General features: G+C 42.7%; 2 protein-coding genes across 4 annotated transcripts in view; both read left to right on the top strand.

Annotated features, from left to right (window-relative positions):
• The window catches only part of snphb (syntaphilin b), a 1,167,912-nt gene that overhangs the window by 907,099 nt on the left and 243,395 nt on the right, over nucleotides 1–17,418 (top strand). The gene's annotated exons all lie outside the window — the stretch shown is intronic.
• The window catches only part of flna (filamin A, alpha (actin binding protein 280)), a 45,757-nt gene that overhangs the window by 7,957 nt on the left and 20,382 nt on the right, over nucleotides 1–17,418 (top strand). For both annotated transcript variants that reach the window (XM_008318357.3, XM_025059367.1), the window contains exons 3-9: nucleotides 13,485–13,736; nucleotides 14,345–14,442; nucleotides 15,474–15,621; nucleotides 16,185–16,303; nucleotides 16,401–16,478; nucleotides 16,600–16,762; nucleotides 16,849–17,049. In XM_008318357.3, coding sequence (XP_008316579.1) covers nucleotides 13,485–13,736; nucleotides 14,345–14,442; nucleotides 15,474–15,621; nucleotides 16,185–16,303; nucleotides 16,401–16,478; nucleotides 16,600–16,762; nucleotides 16,849–17,049 — 1,059 coding nt within the window. The remainder of the gene's footprint in view (nucleotides 1–13,484; nucleotides 13,737–14,344; nucleotides 14,443–15,473; nucleotides 15,622–16,184; nucleotides 16,304–16,400; nucleotides 16,479–16,599; nucleotides 16,763–16,848; nucleotides 17,050–17,418) is intronic.

The following is a 17,418-nucleotide window of genomic DNA, read 5'->3' as shown; positions in this document are numbered from 1 at the left end:
TATTAAATATACAAAGGCAGTGATCAGGCTGAGTTAAAAGAGTTTAATTATTTTGAACATAAATTTGGATATTTTTCTGCTTTATCTATATTTTTGCACTCAAGCCAAAAGCTGAGATTAAAAAGATCGAAGTTACTGATATTCCTTTTCCTACTTTTATCCAAACTTTTGCAGGCGTGTTGGTTCCTGTGATGGTGTTAAATATACAAAGGCAGTGATCAGGCTAAAAAGGTCGTATAGTGAAAGTGATAGTGTTCAGAAAATTGAGGGCATGTGTGCAGGTTTGTCTTTGTGATAGAATGAAGTGGAGCATGTTGTTGCTCAATGGGGAGGGGAGAAAAAAAAGGAAAAAGAAATCTGTCACCTTGTAAAGAAGCATGTTGGAATGTACGGTCTGCTTTAGCAGAGCGGTGTTACAGGAAGGTTTCCTGACTGGATTGAACATGCTTTCTAGAGGGAAAGAAGGCGTTTCCCCCGGTGAACAGGGGAGCCACAGCTTTTGTCTCTGGACGCCCAGATTTGAGGCGGGTTGTTTTTGGAAGAGGGAGAGGGGGGGGGGGGGGGCAGAGTGCTGGGAGGCCCCAGGCCAGCTCTGCTCTGTTGCCCTTGTTGCCTCAGCCGAGCTGGGCCAATCTGAGCTACAGTGTGTAGGCCTTTTGGATGGGCTTCAGGACTGTTCGGAATGAAGAAACCTGGTCCTTCACACAAACACACATACAGACACACAGGGCTATTGTTTCAGAGGGCTGGGGCTGGGTCTCTGCAGAGAATTAGAACAAACTCGGGCCTGGTGACGTAAAAGTGGGTTTATTGGCCTTCGTGTACGTGCAACTACTTTGTTTTTCCGCAACACTGGCTGTTTATTTATTCATTTGGAATGTTTTTCATATCAAGTTTAAAGAAACCTGTGGCTCTTGAGATGCCTTTTGGGTGTGCAGGGATAAAGCCTATCACAAAGAGTGTTGAAAAAGTGAGTGACCAAGCTGAGTGCAAATGTCACAATCCCCTGGTGCAGGCACAGAGGCATCAATAGCAAACATGGAGTAGTGCTGCTGAAAAGCTCAGGTGTGTGCATCAGGAAAGAATTAGAAAATGATCTTGGTAAACACTGTTTACGTTAAAATTGCTGGGTTTCGCCCATTTCAAAATAGACATGTGATTTTTTTGCATTACAGTATATCAGTGGTACAGTTAAAATAATTATTAAACATCAGTTGTAGATTGTGTGGCTTGAATTATTATATAAGCGTAATGATATTTTTGACCATTGGGTCGACTCGGTGTTTAATATAGGTGATGATGCGATCAATGGAAAATGACAGATCTATATATAAATTCTACAATGCACAGGATCATGTCACCCATTCATATCATAATTACTCATGTTCTTCCTTGTGCTGTTAGAGTGAGTGGATATCTACCTATACCTTTGTCGGTGTCTGTCCCATCTGTGGTTGCCACTGCATGAACAAAATGGCTACAGTCACTTGTTTGTTCCTCTGCTCACCTGGAGTGAAGATGGACGCCAACACTCGTCTCTCTGAGACCAAACCTTTTTCAACAGACAGTCTGGGATTGTTGCAACAGGAAGGGGATTGTGTGTGAATCAGTGCCTGAATGAGTCCTTGTCATCTCCAGGAGGAATGAATGGCTCATTTCATCCTTTACACACAATCACGCACGCACAACAAAACCATACACACACACATACACACACAACAGTAAGTGTACTCCAATGGCAGTGCTTCCTTCTGCAGATAACAGGTGGGTTGCTAACACAGTTTGACAGTCAGCGGTCAACAAATCCCCAGGCTTTTATCTCAGTCCATGGAAAAAGGTGCATTAGTGACAGCAGTCAAGATGCAACTAACAGTTTTAGTTTAGTAACTGGTTAATATGGCTATTATGTTTTTCTATTATTAATCTGGCTGTTTAACTTTGTCTTGCACCAAAACTACAACTAGTTTGATTCAGTAACGAGACTTGACGATCAGACAATAGTTTTTTTAGTCTCAATTTCTACCTTTAATATTTAACATGTGATTTTTACAGCTAACTTTGAGCACTATTTTTGAACGGCTTACGACTTATTTTTATCCTGCTCTATCCAAACTCCACTAAATATGTAAATACAGCATGCTTATAAATAATTCGCCAAATAAGACAAAAGACCATACCCAAGCGTGTACTCAGGTGTTGTTTTTCAAACGCACCCCCTGGTACTATTCAGGGAGCAGTACCAGGAACCTGTGAGCCATGGTGCACAGCAGTCTGTTTTTCTGTCTGTTGCTTCCACTGACTCACCCTGGTTCAGACTGCTCTCTCTGAGTCATGTCATCTGAAGATGAGGGAGAAGTTCAGTCCCCTCTCCTTCTACTTCCTCCTTTTATTGCAGAAAGTAGACACACCCAGTCAGCAACCCTCACCACAAGGTTAGCAAACTGCCCTCACTGTCCAACATGAAACTGTACTTCTGTGTCCTAATTCTCTAAACCACTCCCTGGCTTTTTGCTCACAGATGAGTAACATTTTTACTCTTTATCTAATTGTTGTTTTTGTGCAGGATCTCTTAAACCTCGACCTTTTTTTTTTTTTTTTTTTCATTTCTCCTTTTTTCTTATCTTCTGTTTATTTGCCAACAGTTGTGATACGCAACAGCAGCTACTTTTAAAACACGTCATGGGTTACTTAACACAAAGGCAGTCATTTGTTGCCCCACCCTGCGGCTGTAAATGTCACCTTGAGTGCATGGTACAGACGCAGCACAATACAGACGCCGCAAAGAGCAGTCACTAATGAACATTTGTACTGAGATTTATCCTAGATTTGACTGCCGTCTGTAATCATACAGACATTAGGTGGAGCAGCTAATGTTTGTTACGTCCTAAAAGGTAAGTATTAAGTTTGCCGTTTAGAAAAGCGGTCACTTCTGACCAATATGGCCCTGCTGAAATTATATGGACCACATATAAAACCCAAGACAAATAGCTAAATGTAATATGTAACTTAATGTCATATCACAACATATATGTACGTTATACAACAAATCATTGATTCTCGAAGCTAAAATAAAATGATAATGAAAAGAAGTATTTGAATAGTCAGCATGGTCTAACCCTCAGGTACTCAGACTGTCACTTATCAAGACTCTGCCAAAGTCTTTGTGTGTCATTATCTGCTCAGTGTAAATCTCAGTTACCTGACACTGAGTCACTCGTGCAGGGAGACGAAGCCTGTCATTTGTGACCCCATGATTTATTTATTTTTTTATGATTTTTCAGCAGCTTGCACAGACGATTAAGAATGAGAAAAGTTTTGCACGGCTATGGTTAAAATAAATGGGTAACTGTTAGGTGTTCAGTGAGGAGCTCGGCTGTTCCCACTGTTCTGGAAAGGAACATGTCTGTGAAAGAACATCTTTACGGATCTGATGTCTTTTTGATCCATGTGGAGAATCAAAGTCACTGAACTGTTTCTGCTGCTGCCTTTGTTAAATGGGCAGTGGTTAAAGGGGCAGTGGTGGCTTAGTGGGTAAGGAAGGGGACTTGGGTCTGGAAGGCTTCAGGTTCGAGTCCACCAGCTGCCAAGTTGCATGGCACCGTGCGTTCACTTTGGTGATGGGTTAAAAACAGAGGTCACATTTGGTTGTGTGCAGTGGTGAGCTGTGTCACAATGACAAGTAGTTCACTTTCCTCACTTTCCTTCCTTAAATTAGGTCACGATCTTTGACCTTTGACCGCCATTGTTAGAACAGGTCATTGTAGTTATAAATGACATTGGGATAGATAACAATATTAACAATAGACGAATAGGTTTGTCTGTCTACTAGTCATATGAAGGTCTATTAAAGAATCAAATGGAAAATTTGAAGAAAGGTACTGACGCCATTCTCTAGGTTTAGTTTTTGCCCAAAAACCAAACCTTTTTTGTTTACTGTTGTAGAGGTGCAAAAACAGGCCATTTTTACAGTTGAGAAGCTGGAGCACAGTCATATTTCTTAAATCCTGACTAACATGGATGACCACAGATTGCGTATTCCGTGAGCAGTTCTTACTCTCTGTACCTTCAACTATTGAATTATTTCAGATTGACTGCGTGAAGCTCTGTGATCATCACACCCGTGTTTGAACAAGCTTAATTTTTTGCTTGGCATGGCCCTGTTTGTGTGTGTGTGTGTGTGTGTTTGTTTATTTATAAGTGTGTTGGGTGTGATGAAGCCTCAAATCACACTCTTGCTGTCTTAAGCAAGAACTGTTTGTCTGCTAATCGGATGATGTGCTGTCCGTACATCCTTGTCTGCATCAGCACTGAGTTCATTCGAGAGCTTGTTGAAACAAATATACAGCTGCGTTTGTACCTGACTGTTTTGTAACTATGTACCTTTGCTGTTACTCCCACTGTCCTTGCATGGAAGGAGGAGGAGGACGAGGAGGAGACGTTCAGTACAGGTTGAGACACACGCCAGTGTGGCAACATCCAGACTCCTCCTGTTACACAGTTACATAATAATAAAATGTGTTCTATATTACTGATAAAGGCAGGAGTCTGTTTAACAGAGGGTTTTCTTGTGAATGAAACACCGGTTCGTCTTAGGGCTCTGTAACAATATTGTGTTCTCAAAATAAAGGACACCAAGTTGGAAACGCTCCCTTGCTGATTTTGGTGCTTGGTGTTTCTGTTACCAGTGAAGATTTACTACGTTGGAAAAGTAGTAGTAAGTAGTAGCAGTAAAGTAGCAAAGTAAACAAATCACACGGTGAAATCCAGAAGCAGATTCTCCTTTCGTGTTTAGGCCTGGTACCATAATTAATAAATCCAGTGATAAATTTGGATTTATTGATGAAAATCAAACCTCAAAATGCAGCCCTCATCCTAACAGTCAACCTACACCGAGGCGTCACAATGTTCGTCTTCGATTCTTTGTTTTAGAAACTTCTCCATACTTTTTGCTATAGCTAGCGGAGAGAAAACGTTTTGTTGTCTGAATATTGGAGCTGACTGATACATTACTGCCACCATGTGGACAATGGCTGCAGTAAAACTGAGCTAAAAACTAAAACAAACTTTGATGGATAGCATATCTCTGGTGTAATAATCTGTGTAGCCCTTCTAACCCACAAGTGCAAAAATGAAAGCTTTTATGGCCCTATAGGTGGCGCTGCAGCACTATGGTTAACAATAACTGGGTTAGATGATCAATTTGTTTCAAAGTGAACTGACCTACATACTTATGTCAATCAAATATGTTATTGGTGACGAGGTGAAAGAGAATCAGCTGCATGTTTCATCAAATGAACTGGCCAAACAGTCTCTGAGAGGAAATCGATTTCAGATGAGTTAATTATGTGACATCATATCGATGTTTGGCTCAGTCTGTTTTTACAAAACCACTCACATGGGAAAGACTTTGGGGATTTGGGCGTTTGTTGACGTGCACACGGCGATGCCGCGGCAGTATGTTTTGATCCGCTAACACTTGAGCTGCAGTGTTAGATATTAAACAGCTAACACTAACGCTCTGCTTGTGAATCACGGCCGTCCTTCAACATTCAGCAGAGCAAAGTAAATCCAGGGTGTGGAGCCCAAGTCTGAACTTGCAGTTTGACCGTAGACCTGTTGGACAACACTGCAGTCAGTCACACAGCCTGCACGTCGCAGAAAATGCTCGTGGGAATAGGACGAAATAATAGTGTACACAGGCGAACTGTAAGGCAACCTCAGTGACCGCTAGTAGAAGACAGTTACAGACAAAGCCACATAGGCTTAACTGTTTTGACCACATGATCATGGTCAATTTATACTTCTAGCTCCATGTAGGCCTTGCAGCACACATCATGCAGCGCCTGATCATGCAGCAAACAAACGGCAGGAGGCCGAAAACACTCGTTAAATCTGCTTTGTTTTTACTATTACTGTGAGTAATTATTGTAATGCTGTTGCGGCTCCCAGTAGTCCTGTAACTGCATTGTCAGATAATGAGAGAGAACAGTGCATGGCCCCACTGGGACATCTAAATACAGTAGTTTATATGCCCACAGTCTGCTCATTTGGGGACGTCAAGCGGCGTCAAACCTAATCTTTCATTTTCAGGGACAGGCTGGAAGTAGAAGGTCTGCCTGGGACTGGGAGGAATGAAGAGATAACAGGAGAGTTATTTATCACGTTGGGTCAAAGTGGATCCTTTCCTGCCTGCTCATTATTGTTAGCGTAGCTTCCCTTTTTGTGTGTAGGCCAAACTGTAGCTGGAGGATCAAGGCCTGGAGGATTAAAGACATGACATCAGATGTTGGAAAATTGCCTCCAAACCCATGACTGAAGGAATTTTCTTCTGTTTTCAATGAATGATAATGCTGACACCTTCAGCTCGATGTACTTTGTGTACATAGTGTGAAATACTCATTATCCCCATTGTCACTTTGTCATAATGGAAGATGACAACATTGTTTATTCCTGGATGTGAACTCAACATTCAAGGCCCTCCTCCTGGAGCTGCTCAAGGTCCAGTCAGGGAGCCACTTCTGGATTATGGACGGTGTAAAACAATTAAATCTTGATATAAGCTGCAGCCAGCTTTATTAAAAGTCCAGGTCCAGTTGGACTAGACTGCAGAATTTATTGCATTACATTTTAAAGTCAACCTCTATGTAACGCTGACATCACTTGATCGTGCACGAAAGGTCACATTCAGGTCGTTTTCCACACTGTTGCATTGTGGGATTTTCACCCCCGAACAGGCCAGGCTTTCCGTGCCAGGAAGGCATCTGGATGGGATCTTTTTTTTCCAGACCCCGGCATCATTTTACCCAGACCAAAAACTATCAATTACTTAAAAACCCAGGCCCTGCTCTTGTGTGTGATCATCATCACACTTGAGATGTTTCCAGGAAACAAACAGTTGACTGAAGCCGCATGGTATTTATTAAACCTCCTCGTTCATCGCTCTGTGCCAGTGTCCTCCTCTCACCTCCTCCTGGCCCTCGCCTCTGGTTGCCAGCTCTCGCTACTCCCCGACTGTTGCTCACGTCTGTCTGTCCTTACCACCCTGAAACTTGACTTTCAGTCCACCTCTCTGCTGTCCTCGGCCACATGGACGTGTCTCAGAACATCTTAGCACTCCTGTCATTGCAGGCTTTAAAAAATTGTCTCACACAGCACTTTTTTTCTTCCCCACTGCCTTTTACTCTTTTCTTTGCCAGGCCTTCCGCGCCACCCCCTCCCACCCCCCCACCCCCTTCTCTCTGCCTCCTTTCCCTGCTCCTCTCTTGTCCTGTCCTTTCTCCTTACTCCTCCCTCGTCTGTGTAACCAGAGCTCAGGGAATGGGAGGGCTGCCAAGATCTAGTTTGCTTCTGCCCTTTTAAGGCTAAAAAACCAGGAGGAACTTTTTTTTCTTCCAGTGGAGGGAGTGAAGAAAAAGGGTGGGAGGGAGGGAGGATGACTGGAAGGAGTAGAAAGGAAGAGGAGGAAGTGTAGTAGCTCTAGTGTTGCGTGTTGCATGGCGTTAAAAGTAACAGGGAGGGGTAAAAAAGAGAGAGAGAGAGAACTGAGGCTGTGCAGAAACCTCTTTTTTTCATGTCATGACTGAACAAGTACTTTTGACGTGTTGAAGTGTCTGCTTTTTATGTTCTCCTCTAAGTTTCATATGCAGTGAATTAGTTCATCCTTGTATTGTATTACAGGAACATAACACTGAGGCGGATGCTGCAGTGAACCTGTTTAGGTGAATGTGTGTGTTTTGGAGATAAGGAACAGTCTGGAATGTGTGACATTTCCTTATAGTGTTGAGTCCCACTGCCTTTACTAAGACCGTCTGACCAGACGTTTGTGAGTGTGTGTGTGTGTGTGTGTTTGTACTCAGTTGTGCTGTGAGAACTAGCCCACTCTGTCTCCAGCATATGCCACTCTAACCTCTCTAACCATGAGGACTGCACTGATTTCTAACCCACAGAGTACTTTTCTTGGTGATGCCAGGAACACGACTGATGATGTGCCCAGAGGCGTCTGTAAAAGTAGCTTTGAACGATCAGTATAGGTTGCGCCCATAAAAGTGTTTCTCAACAACCTGCCGTGTTATGCAACTGCAGAGACATTAATTTGAATGATTTGACACCTTCTCTATCGACATGTTGCAGTGCGTAAAGATAATCACCAGGTTGGACCACAAGTGAAAAAAAAAAGTCAAGCAAATCCATATCAAGACATCAGTCAAAGGTGGTTCACCTCAGGTGGGTGTACGATGTTGAAAGACATGGAAAAAAACTGATGATGAGTTGGTTTTAATTTATGTCACTTATTTAGGCCTTGGGCAATGAGTTGAACCTCAAAGATCTGGTATATTTAAGAACATTATTTTGGATAAAAAGTACCCTTGAAAGTATCCTTAATGATAACGAGGCACGTCTTTAATGCAACTTGGTAATCCAGAAACTACATGACACTACAGTTTGTTTGGTGGAAGAAAGGAATGAAGACAAACTCAGCCATGTTAGAGCTGGATTTTTTTACTATAAATCATCTCATAATTTAACAATAGTACAGTACAAAAAAACAGACAAACAATGAGCTCTGAAAGGTCTAGTTTGAGAAGTCATCGAGGACCAATGGCTGAAGAGTAAAAGTGCTCCACCATCACACCCTATAAGTATTCATGACATCACCTAAGGATGGGTGATTTTGCAAAGACAAGTGATTAAATCAAGTTGAGCTGCTCCCTGGTATGAGGTGGACATGCTCCACTACAAATAATAATTAGTTGACATCTGAAAAAAGATGGCCGTGTATTTTACCATTATGCAGGGTTTTTTTTATCATCCATATACATGCATATATGAGACAGAACAACGTTTGTTCTCTGTCAAGCCCCAACCTTCAACCGCTGACCCACAGACTCCACCAATGTTTTGGTTGTTGGCTGTACCTTCAACCGCTGACCCACAGGCTCCACCAATGTTTTGGTTGTTGGCTGTTCCTTCAACTTCTCTCCAGTTTTTAAATTTCACAGGGTGACCAAATTCGAAACCAATGTTTATTCACAGAAATGGCTGGTTGGGATCCTGGAATAGTGTGGGCTGATGTGTAAGAGATTCCAAAAGAGCCGTATGAGTATCTGGGCCACTTCTGAGTTTCTATCTTTCGTCTGACCAGAGCACCAATCTAAACCTGTCCAGATGTGGCAGCACTGCCTTAACTTTGTACATAACCACTTCCTGTCTTTTTTTTTCTTTTCTTTTTTTTATCGAACTTATCTTCTTTTCTACGCCCCCACGGTCAAGCGGGGGGTCAAGGGTTGTGATGATGTCATAGCAGAGTCAGAGATTGGGGGAGGGAGGAATGCTGGAGAGCGTGCAGCAGCAGCGAGTCAAAGAGATGAGTCATGAGAGTTTTTTTTTCTTTTGGGGGGAAATAGGGCAACAACAGGCACGCAGAGTCTCCATATGGGAGCTTCTGGAGTCTCACACACACACTGTCGCTAACACAAGGGGGGGTGTGAGTCAGCAGAGTGCGTCTGAGACAGACTGTGTCCGTATATGGGTGCTCCGTCGGGCCAATACGCTGTGGTGTTGCTGGGAATGCTGGCAGATTCCATGCATGTTTAGTGGCTTTGTGTGTAAGAGGCATAAGTCAAACAGTAACAACACATTCAACCACACATTATCAGACCAGATGACCTGACCAGACCTTTGGAGGGGAGCTGTAATTGCTCTTCACCTCAGTGGTATTGGCTACATCTCAGCCGACTGTGGTAGTACTCTGCACTGGATTAAAAGGACAGGAAAACATCATCAAAACATTTTACTTGCTTGCTAACAGTAGAACAACATACCAAATACCAGCTTATGAATCACAAAATCATTTTGAAAGTTTGGTTGAAAATGTTTCACCTGTTATCCAAGGCTTGGTCACCCTAGTAAAGGAGGGACGTCTATAATACTGACTTGAAGAAGGCTCTAGAACATACATGTCAAACTCAAGGCCCGGGGGCCAAATGTGGCCCGCAAAGCCATTTTGTGTGGCCCGTGGGAGCTTAAAAAGCATTTAGTAAAGTCCATTAAGTAGAGTTTCTTAACCTATGAAACTAAAAGTTTTTTTTATTACACAGCAATGAACAATATTTGTAGCTTAAAGAAAGAATAATAATCAGAATCAGAATCTCTTTATTGTCATATGCACCAGGGAAGGTGATACGAAATTTAGTTTTGTACGACCCGTTCCAAGAAAAAAAACATGAATAGATAATAAAAACAATACAAATAATTGACTACCAGGGGCAGGAACAGGAGGATTAATTGTAGAAACAGGTAATAGTCTGTTATAGAGTAGTTACATCTATACCAGTGGTCCCCAACCTTTTTGTTCCAAGGACTGGTCAACCAGTACCACCTGTTGCCTGTGACCTATTTTTTAAAATATTGCCAGATTATCTCTAAATAAAAAAAGTAAATGGATTGGGGTTTTTTTTCTAATGAAGTAAATTAGTAAAAATTAAGTACATTTTTTTTCCACTATGCCCCACTGTGGCCTATTGGACCAATGTTCCGTGGACCGGGGGTTGGGCACCGCTGATCTATACAATCTTCCTGATGTGGCCCTCGGTGAAAATGAGTTTGTCACCCCTGCTCTAGAATAAAGGGTGAACCATCTTTTCTGAAATGGTGAATCTAGATGGGTCGACATTTCAACGTCAGGTGCAAACATGATTTGAATTACAGTAAATACTCATACCAGCTTTTAAAGGATCCTGTGAGTCTCCCCTGCTGTTCTTGATCACATTCCTACTGCAAGTGCCAGCCTGTGATACACATGTTCAAACCATCCTCACCACAGCTGTGGATTTTTATGGCTGTCCGTCACATTTATCACTGTTTTCTGACGATATTTTTCCACCTCTTCTTTTTCCCATCATTCTCTCTCACCTTCCTCCTGCCTTTTTTTCTTATCATTTTACTTTTTTCCCCCCATCATTCCAGAGCAGACGAAGTTGCCGCTCTGTCGCTACGGTGACGCAGCTCTCCCAAAGTTCCCATAGTGATGGGTCATCCAAACAGACCTCTCGTCTGACCTCGTGCTGTTTTATCACTGAGGAGAGCGTATTTTTCCAAGGGGAGAAGTAGTGTACATGTCATGTGCCACAGTTGCGGTAGCTCGTGAGCACATTCCCCCTCGTCTCATGTCAGAACACAAACTGAATCAAGCTGCCAGCTGAGGTTTACTTCAACAGATTGGAACATGTAGAAAAAGACAGTAAGCACATATCAATGTGTCTGAGATGTGTTTTTGGGGACTCCAAATAATTTTAGGGTTATTGATCACCTCATAAATCTCTCTGTTGTCCCATACTAATATAGTGTTAAAGGCAATTGGCTCAGAGTATAAGAGTCACTGGTTTTCATCCTGGCTGGGATGATGTCTTTCTTATGGAATTTGCAGGAGTGTGACTTCCTGATATTATTGCAAATGTTGCCTTTACTCACAATGTCCGGTATGTTCCGTATACTTCGGAGCCCTCTATTGGCTGACCTTTTCATTTAACATTTCTTAAAAATGTTAAGCGTTTTTAAATATCCGTTATGGTTATATAGGTCAGACATCCTACGGTTATACTAAAATCCTAATATACTTTTAATTGTCTGGCATGGAATAGGCAAAGATTTCTGTAAGAAATGTCCCTAAACATCACGTTAGCAATGTTAACTATGGAAGTATAGCTGGGAATTCCCTACTTGGACATAACAAACGTTAGAAAAATATATTCATATATGTATATAATGCATTTATGTTTTTTATTGTTTTTTATTGTGCTGTGCATTTTCGGGGCAGTCACAGTCATTCTGGGGCAGTTGCCTGAAGCCTCTTACCATTTCATGACCCACACATCATATTGTAACACTGACCCCTCCTTGCTGACCCCCTTCTCAGACTCCGGCTGCCAAAAAGCTTTCAGAGCCTCTCTCTGCAAGTGTCAAATATTCTTCTACTTAATCTTCTCAGTCCCCGCTGAGCACAGAGAAAATACGACCAGAGAAGATTCCAGTCCAGACATTAGCAAAACAAAACTGAGCTGACGATAATGTGGGCAGCAGTTAAATGAGAATGGCCCGTGTGTCAGAGTGCTGAAAAGTCTGAGAGACTGCCGAAAGGACTCTCAGACACACTTGTCTCCATTAAAGGGAGCCTCCAACATTTAGCTCGACACCACAGAGCGAGCATGCAGCTTCTCAGTCCCCCGTCTGTACTTGCTCTGTGTACGTACATCGCAGTTTCCGTCAGTAGGTTCTTATCAACATCCTCCTCAGAACGTCACTGCTCCACCCTTGCCTGAAGCCTGGACTTCAGTTATCAGCCCCTAAGATTGACTGCTACTTGTGTAACGTGTGTGTGCATGCTGTGGTGTTAGTGTTATAAATACATACGAGTGTGTGTTCTTCATGCCCAGGCCAGCTTCATTCCTCTGCTGTGGGAGCTGTGGTTCAGTCTGAATGCAGACAAATGCCTCTTACAGAATCAGCAGCTTTAGACAGAGCTCTCGCTTCACTTTGGATGTAATGTACTGCAGCGCGGCCTTACGCACAAATCTTAGCCGAAATTATTTCCTGCCACACATTGTGCAAAGGATGGTTTCTCTACTAAAATAACAGCCTCTAAATGCATCAATTATATTTAGCAGTAAATCTGTTTATACAGGATTTCGTCCTAGATGTGAATACTTCAGTGACAATAGAGCTCAAGTCAGAGTACAACCCACCAAACCCAAAGAACTCTTGAGAGAGTGTCTGTGCTGACAATAATACAGCTGTGGTTGTGTTCGTATATTCCCACACTTTTTATACTCTGATATGCAGTAGGAAAAATCCAGTTGTATTTTATATTTATTATTATTATGCTCTTATGCTCTCATTCAATTATCCATGTTTCGGTGCAATCATTGATGGTGTTTTTCAGTTTAGTAGGGTTAAAAAAAAAAATCTCACACTGGCTAAATCTACGACTCAGAGTCACCTTGAAGACAGAGTAAGAGAGACTCCTGACATTTTCATTACCTTGGCTGACTCTTTTATGGCCACTCTAAAGTTAAACCCTATGTAAAAGTCTGGCCTGCAGTATGTGCTCTAACCCTTAGATGCAGTTATATAGCCATCATCGTTTTGGACAGTCTCATTCCCACACATGTTGCACACACTCACTGAAACTTTTTGATTTGGTTGAGTAGGAAATTGTTTCAAAAAGACCTAAGGTTTAGGCCAACATAAACTACCTTAGACTAGGGCACGGTTTGTGACTTCCTGGTATTCAGTCCCTGCCTCCCTGAGGCTGTAGATGAGATGGTAGATAACAACAACACTCTAGGAAAGAATATAAAAATGTTCTAGATTTTGACCTTACTGTTAAAGAAAAAACATTTACCTGTGGTTTCCTTTTGTTTATATCCATTCATTTGTGGTTCTTTTGGTTTCTAAAATGCAGTCTTCTCTTTTTCTATATCTTCCAGACTCTAAAGCCATTGTGGATGGGAACCTGAAGCTGATCCTGGGTCTCATCTGGACCTTGATCCTGCACTACTCCATCTCCATGCCCATGTGGGATGAGGAGGAGGAGGCGGACGAGGGCAGGCAGAAGACGCCCAAGCAGAGGCTGCTGGGATGGATCCAGAACAAACTGCCGGAGCTCCCCATCACCAACTTCAACAGAGACTGGCAGACCGGCCGGGCCCTGGGTGCCCTGGTTGACAGCTGTGCTCCAGGTCTGTCTGTTAAACACTAGAAACCTTAACATGTCTGAGGCCAGCCAAAGAGATGAAGAGTGGGATCAAATTTAAAGGGTTTGAGGAGAGGGGCAGAGCAGCTGTACACTGTTGCAGGCCTATTACATTAGACAAAGGAGATGAGGACTGGAGGAGAGTGAAAGTGAATCATAAAGGAGGTTTCTGTTTACATACTCGGGATGTTTGGCATACCTGTGGATCACTGTGAGCCTGGAGCCACTGATAAGGTTCCACACTGAGTCGTTCCCTGCTGTGAGAGATGTCTTTACAACAGGTACACTGGCAGTAAAACAAAATAAAAACAAAAGGGGCAGACGTTCTGTCCTCAGCTGTACAGCAGCTTATTTACCTTATGTGTTAGATGTTGTTGATGGATCTTAACAGAAGGAGCTACAATGTTATCTCTGCCACTACATTTACAATGCCGAGTATCTTTATTTTGGAAATAGCAGTAGAATAGTATTAGGGTCATTCCTAGCACGACACAATTTAACCTAAAAAATTTAAAGTGATGAACATCAGTTTCCATCTCTTATTGTGTGCTCGCATTGAATGCAGCCTGAATCTGTTTCCTTTCTCCCCTGCAGGTCTGTGTCCTGACTGGGACCAGTGGGATCAGACCAAGCCCGTGGACAACGCCCGTGAGGCTATGCAGCAGGCTGATGACTGGCTGGGAATCCCACAGGTAATCTGATGTGGGACATGGGAAGGTTTGAATACTCTGTGCAGTACACGGCTAACACTTAAAGGCTCTGTGGACATTTGGCTAATGTAGCTATGTATTTTAGACCTCATGTAACAGTAATTCCTGTCCTTGTGTCTCAGTGGTTTTAGTTTGAATGTTTTCTGTGATGACCTCTCATACACTTGTGTACCCATAACATCGTGAGCATGATATCTCAAGGTTGGATATTTAACCATTAGCCAAAGCAGCTTTTTAATTTAGGGTTAATAAACAAGATCTCAGTGACCTCGATAAAGATAAAATATTTTCTTAAAAATTCCTGTGTTTGTTTACACAGCTGTCGACCTTTCAGTAGTGAGCTAAAAGCAAACAACTGTCCGTTTTTTGTTATTGAGACATTGGGTCAAGCGGTGTGTTTTCTTTTTAAATAACTGTCGTCCTTCAAGTTGGGACAGGAGTCAGTGGTAGAATGAAAACAGAATGATGTTTTATAAAGTAAGAGACAAACTTACTGAGCCAGTTGGTTTAGTTTGATGTTAATGCCTGCGTTTCAAGCCTTGTCCCTGAATCTGACATTTGACATGGAGATGTGTTTTTTTTTTTTTCGGTGTGTTGCCGTGGTGATTGTTTGGCAGTGTGGTTCAGCCATGGTTGGTACAGTGCTGTTCACTGGAACAGCATAGCGTGCCGACAGTTGGCTCTGTGGTCACCGCTGTTTCCCCCTTCAGCTGTGCTTCTACTGAGAAACTGTCTGTCGCTGCTTCGTCTGTGGTCTTGAAATGACACAGTCAGTGTGTGTGTGTTATTATGTGTGCCAGCTGCTTTTTGTTGGAGGTTGCCACAGGTGCTTTCTACCCAGTTGTGGCTAAATCACGTCGCGAATCACTTGCTTTATGTGGTTATGTGTTGCCATGACAACGGGTGACTTCCTCAGGCTGTGGCAATTAGTTGTACTCCACTTCTGTTATGACAAACAACAGTTCTGTGACAATGCCATCCCATCGTTCTGTTTCTCTCTCTCTGACTTGCAGGTGATCACCCCTGAGGAGATTGTTGACCCCAATGTGGACGAACATTCAGTCATGACATACCTGTCCCAGTTTCCTAAAGCCAAACTGAAGCCTGGGGCGCCTCTCAGGCCCAAACTCAACCCTAAGAAGGCCCGTGCTTACGGTCCAGGTATTTATACACACACACACACACACACACATACCTAAAGACAAAGGCACACACCAATGTCACAAAACAGCAAATAAGGATAAGGCCTGTAGAAGGACAAACTCGTCCTGAGGGCGGTGAATGGGATGATTTTCTGTATGGACTTTTGAACAAGAAGTAAGTGTTTCACAAAACAAAAACTTAAGTTTTCAGTTGAAAGACATTAATAAACGATTTCAAAAACTAGTAACATAAATATTATAAGCAGTTTATTTCAAACCTACTGTATTATCATTCCCCCTTTTTTGCACTCTTTGAGATGCAGCAAGAATTAGCCATATGTTGGGTTATGTAGATTGACCCACCCATGAACCAATCAGAGCTTCAGCTGCTGGACAGTGTTGTTTAACTGTCAGTAAAAAGTGCAACCTAAACTAGGTAAGCCTTTGAAACCCCTATGACTAATTAAGATTGGCCAAGATGTCCCAAGAAGAGAGCAAACCAAATGTTGTTTTTCCTCTTAAATCCAGGTTAATGAATCATTAACCCTCTCCTCGCTCACCTACTTCTTCTCTTCTCTGCAGGTATCGAGCCTGTAGGTAATGTTGTGATGAAAAAGGCTAATTTCACCGTGGAGACCATCAGTGCAGGAATGGGCGAGGTCTTGGTTTACGTAGAGGATCCAGCAGGACACAGAGAGGAGGTGAGACACGTGCTGGTTTATCGCTGTCTTTTGCCTGGTGCTTTGTCTTCATTCTGTTTCATTTGACTGATTAGTATTTCATTTTTTTTTCCTCTAGGCTAAAGTGACAGCAAACAATGATAAGAACCGCACCTACTCTGTCATCTACGTCCCTAAAGTCACAGGCATGCACAAGGTGAGTTTTATGCTTTTTGGTGCCAATTTCACTAGAACAATAGTATAGGTTACAGTGCCAACTACAGCTCAAGTGTCTGTCTGTGACGTTGACCTGGAATTTCATTTGATCTGCCCTATAGGTGACGGTGCTGTTTGCCGGGCAGCACATCTCTAAGAGCCCCTTCGAGGTGGAGATTGGCATGGCTCAGGGAGACTCCAGCAAAGCCACAGCCCAGGGCCCTGGCATCGAGCCCTCAGGGAACATTGCCAATAAGACCACCTACTTTGACGTCTACACAGCAGGTAAGTCACAGCAAATGAATCAGTTTTGGTTCTTTTTTTTTCCCTGCAGTTTTGAACGCATCACGGCTACATCTTTGTCCTCTCAGGTGCTGGCGTTGGTGAGGTAGAGGTGGTGATCATGGACCCGGCTGGTAAGAAGACCACAGTGCCTTGCACCATTGAGGACAAGGGCAACAGTAGCTACCGCTGCACCTACAAACCCACACAGGAGGGTCAACACACCATCTTTGTCACGTTCGCCGGAGGACAGATCAGCAAAAGTCCCTTCACCGTCGGTGTTGGAGAAGGTAGGGGTGAAAAAAATCAGTACCCTATCATGTACTGTATAGGATACATTACTCCGATGTACTACTCCTACAAATGTAATATATCACTACTGTAAATGCTGATTGCTACGTAGGTTTTTTTTTTTGTCAATTATTTATGAACAGTCAGTTATTATATTGGATCTGTTTTCTAGCAGAACTGGAGTTTAAACATGCACAAGAATTTCTATGTTAGAAATAAATGCTTCAAAGCCCTTTCAAAAGCATTCAGCAGCCCAGTCCCAGTGACATGGCTTCTGTGGGTCTAAAGTCCTTTGTGAAAATCAGTGATGCAGTCACTATGTAAATACTGAGTGCTAAATCTGGCAGGAAAAAAAACACGTTTCAGTA

Source organism: Cynoglossus semilaevis, chromosome 10, assembly GCF_000523025.1.
Source record: "Cynoglossus semilaevis isolate Cse_v1.0 chromosome 10, Cse_v1.0, whole genome shotgun sequence".
NCBI lineage: Eukaryota > Metazoa > Chordata > Actinopteri > Pleuronectiformes > Cynoglossidae > Cynoglossus > Cynoglossus semilaevis.
This window is presented reverse-complemented; position numbering and strand designations above follow the sequence as displayed.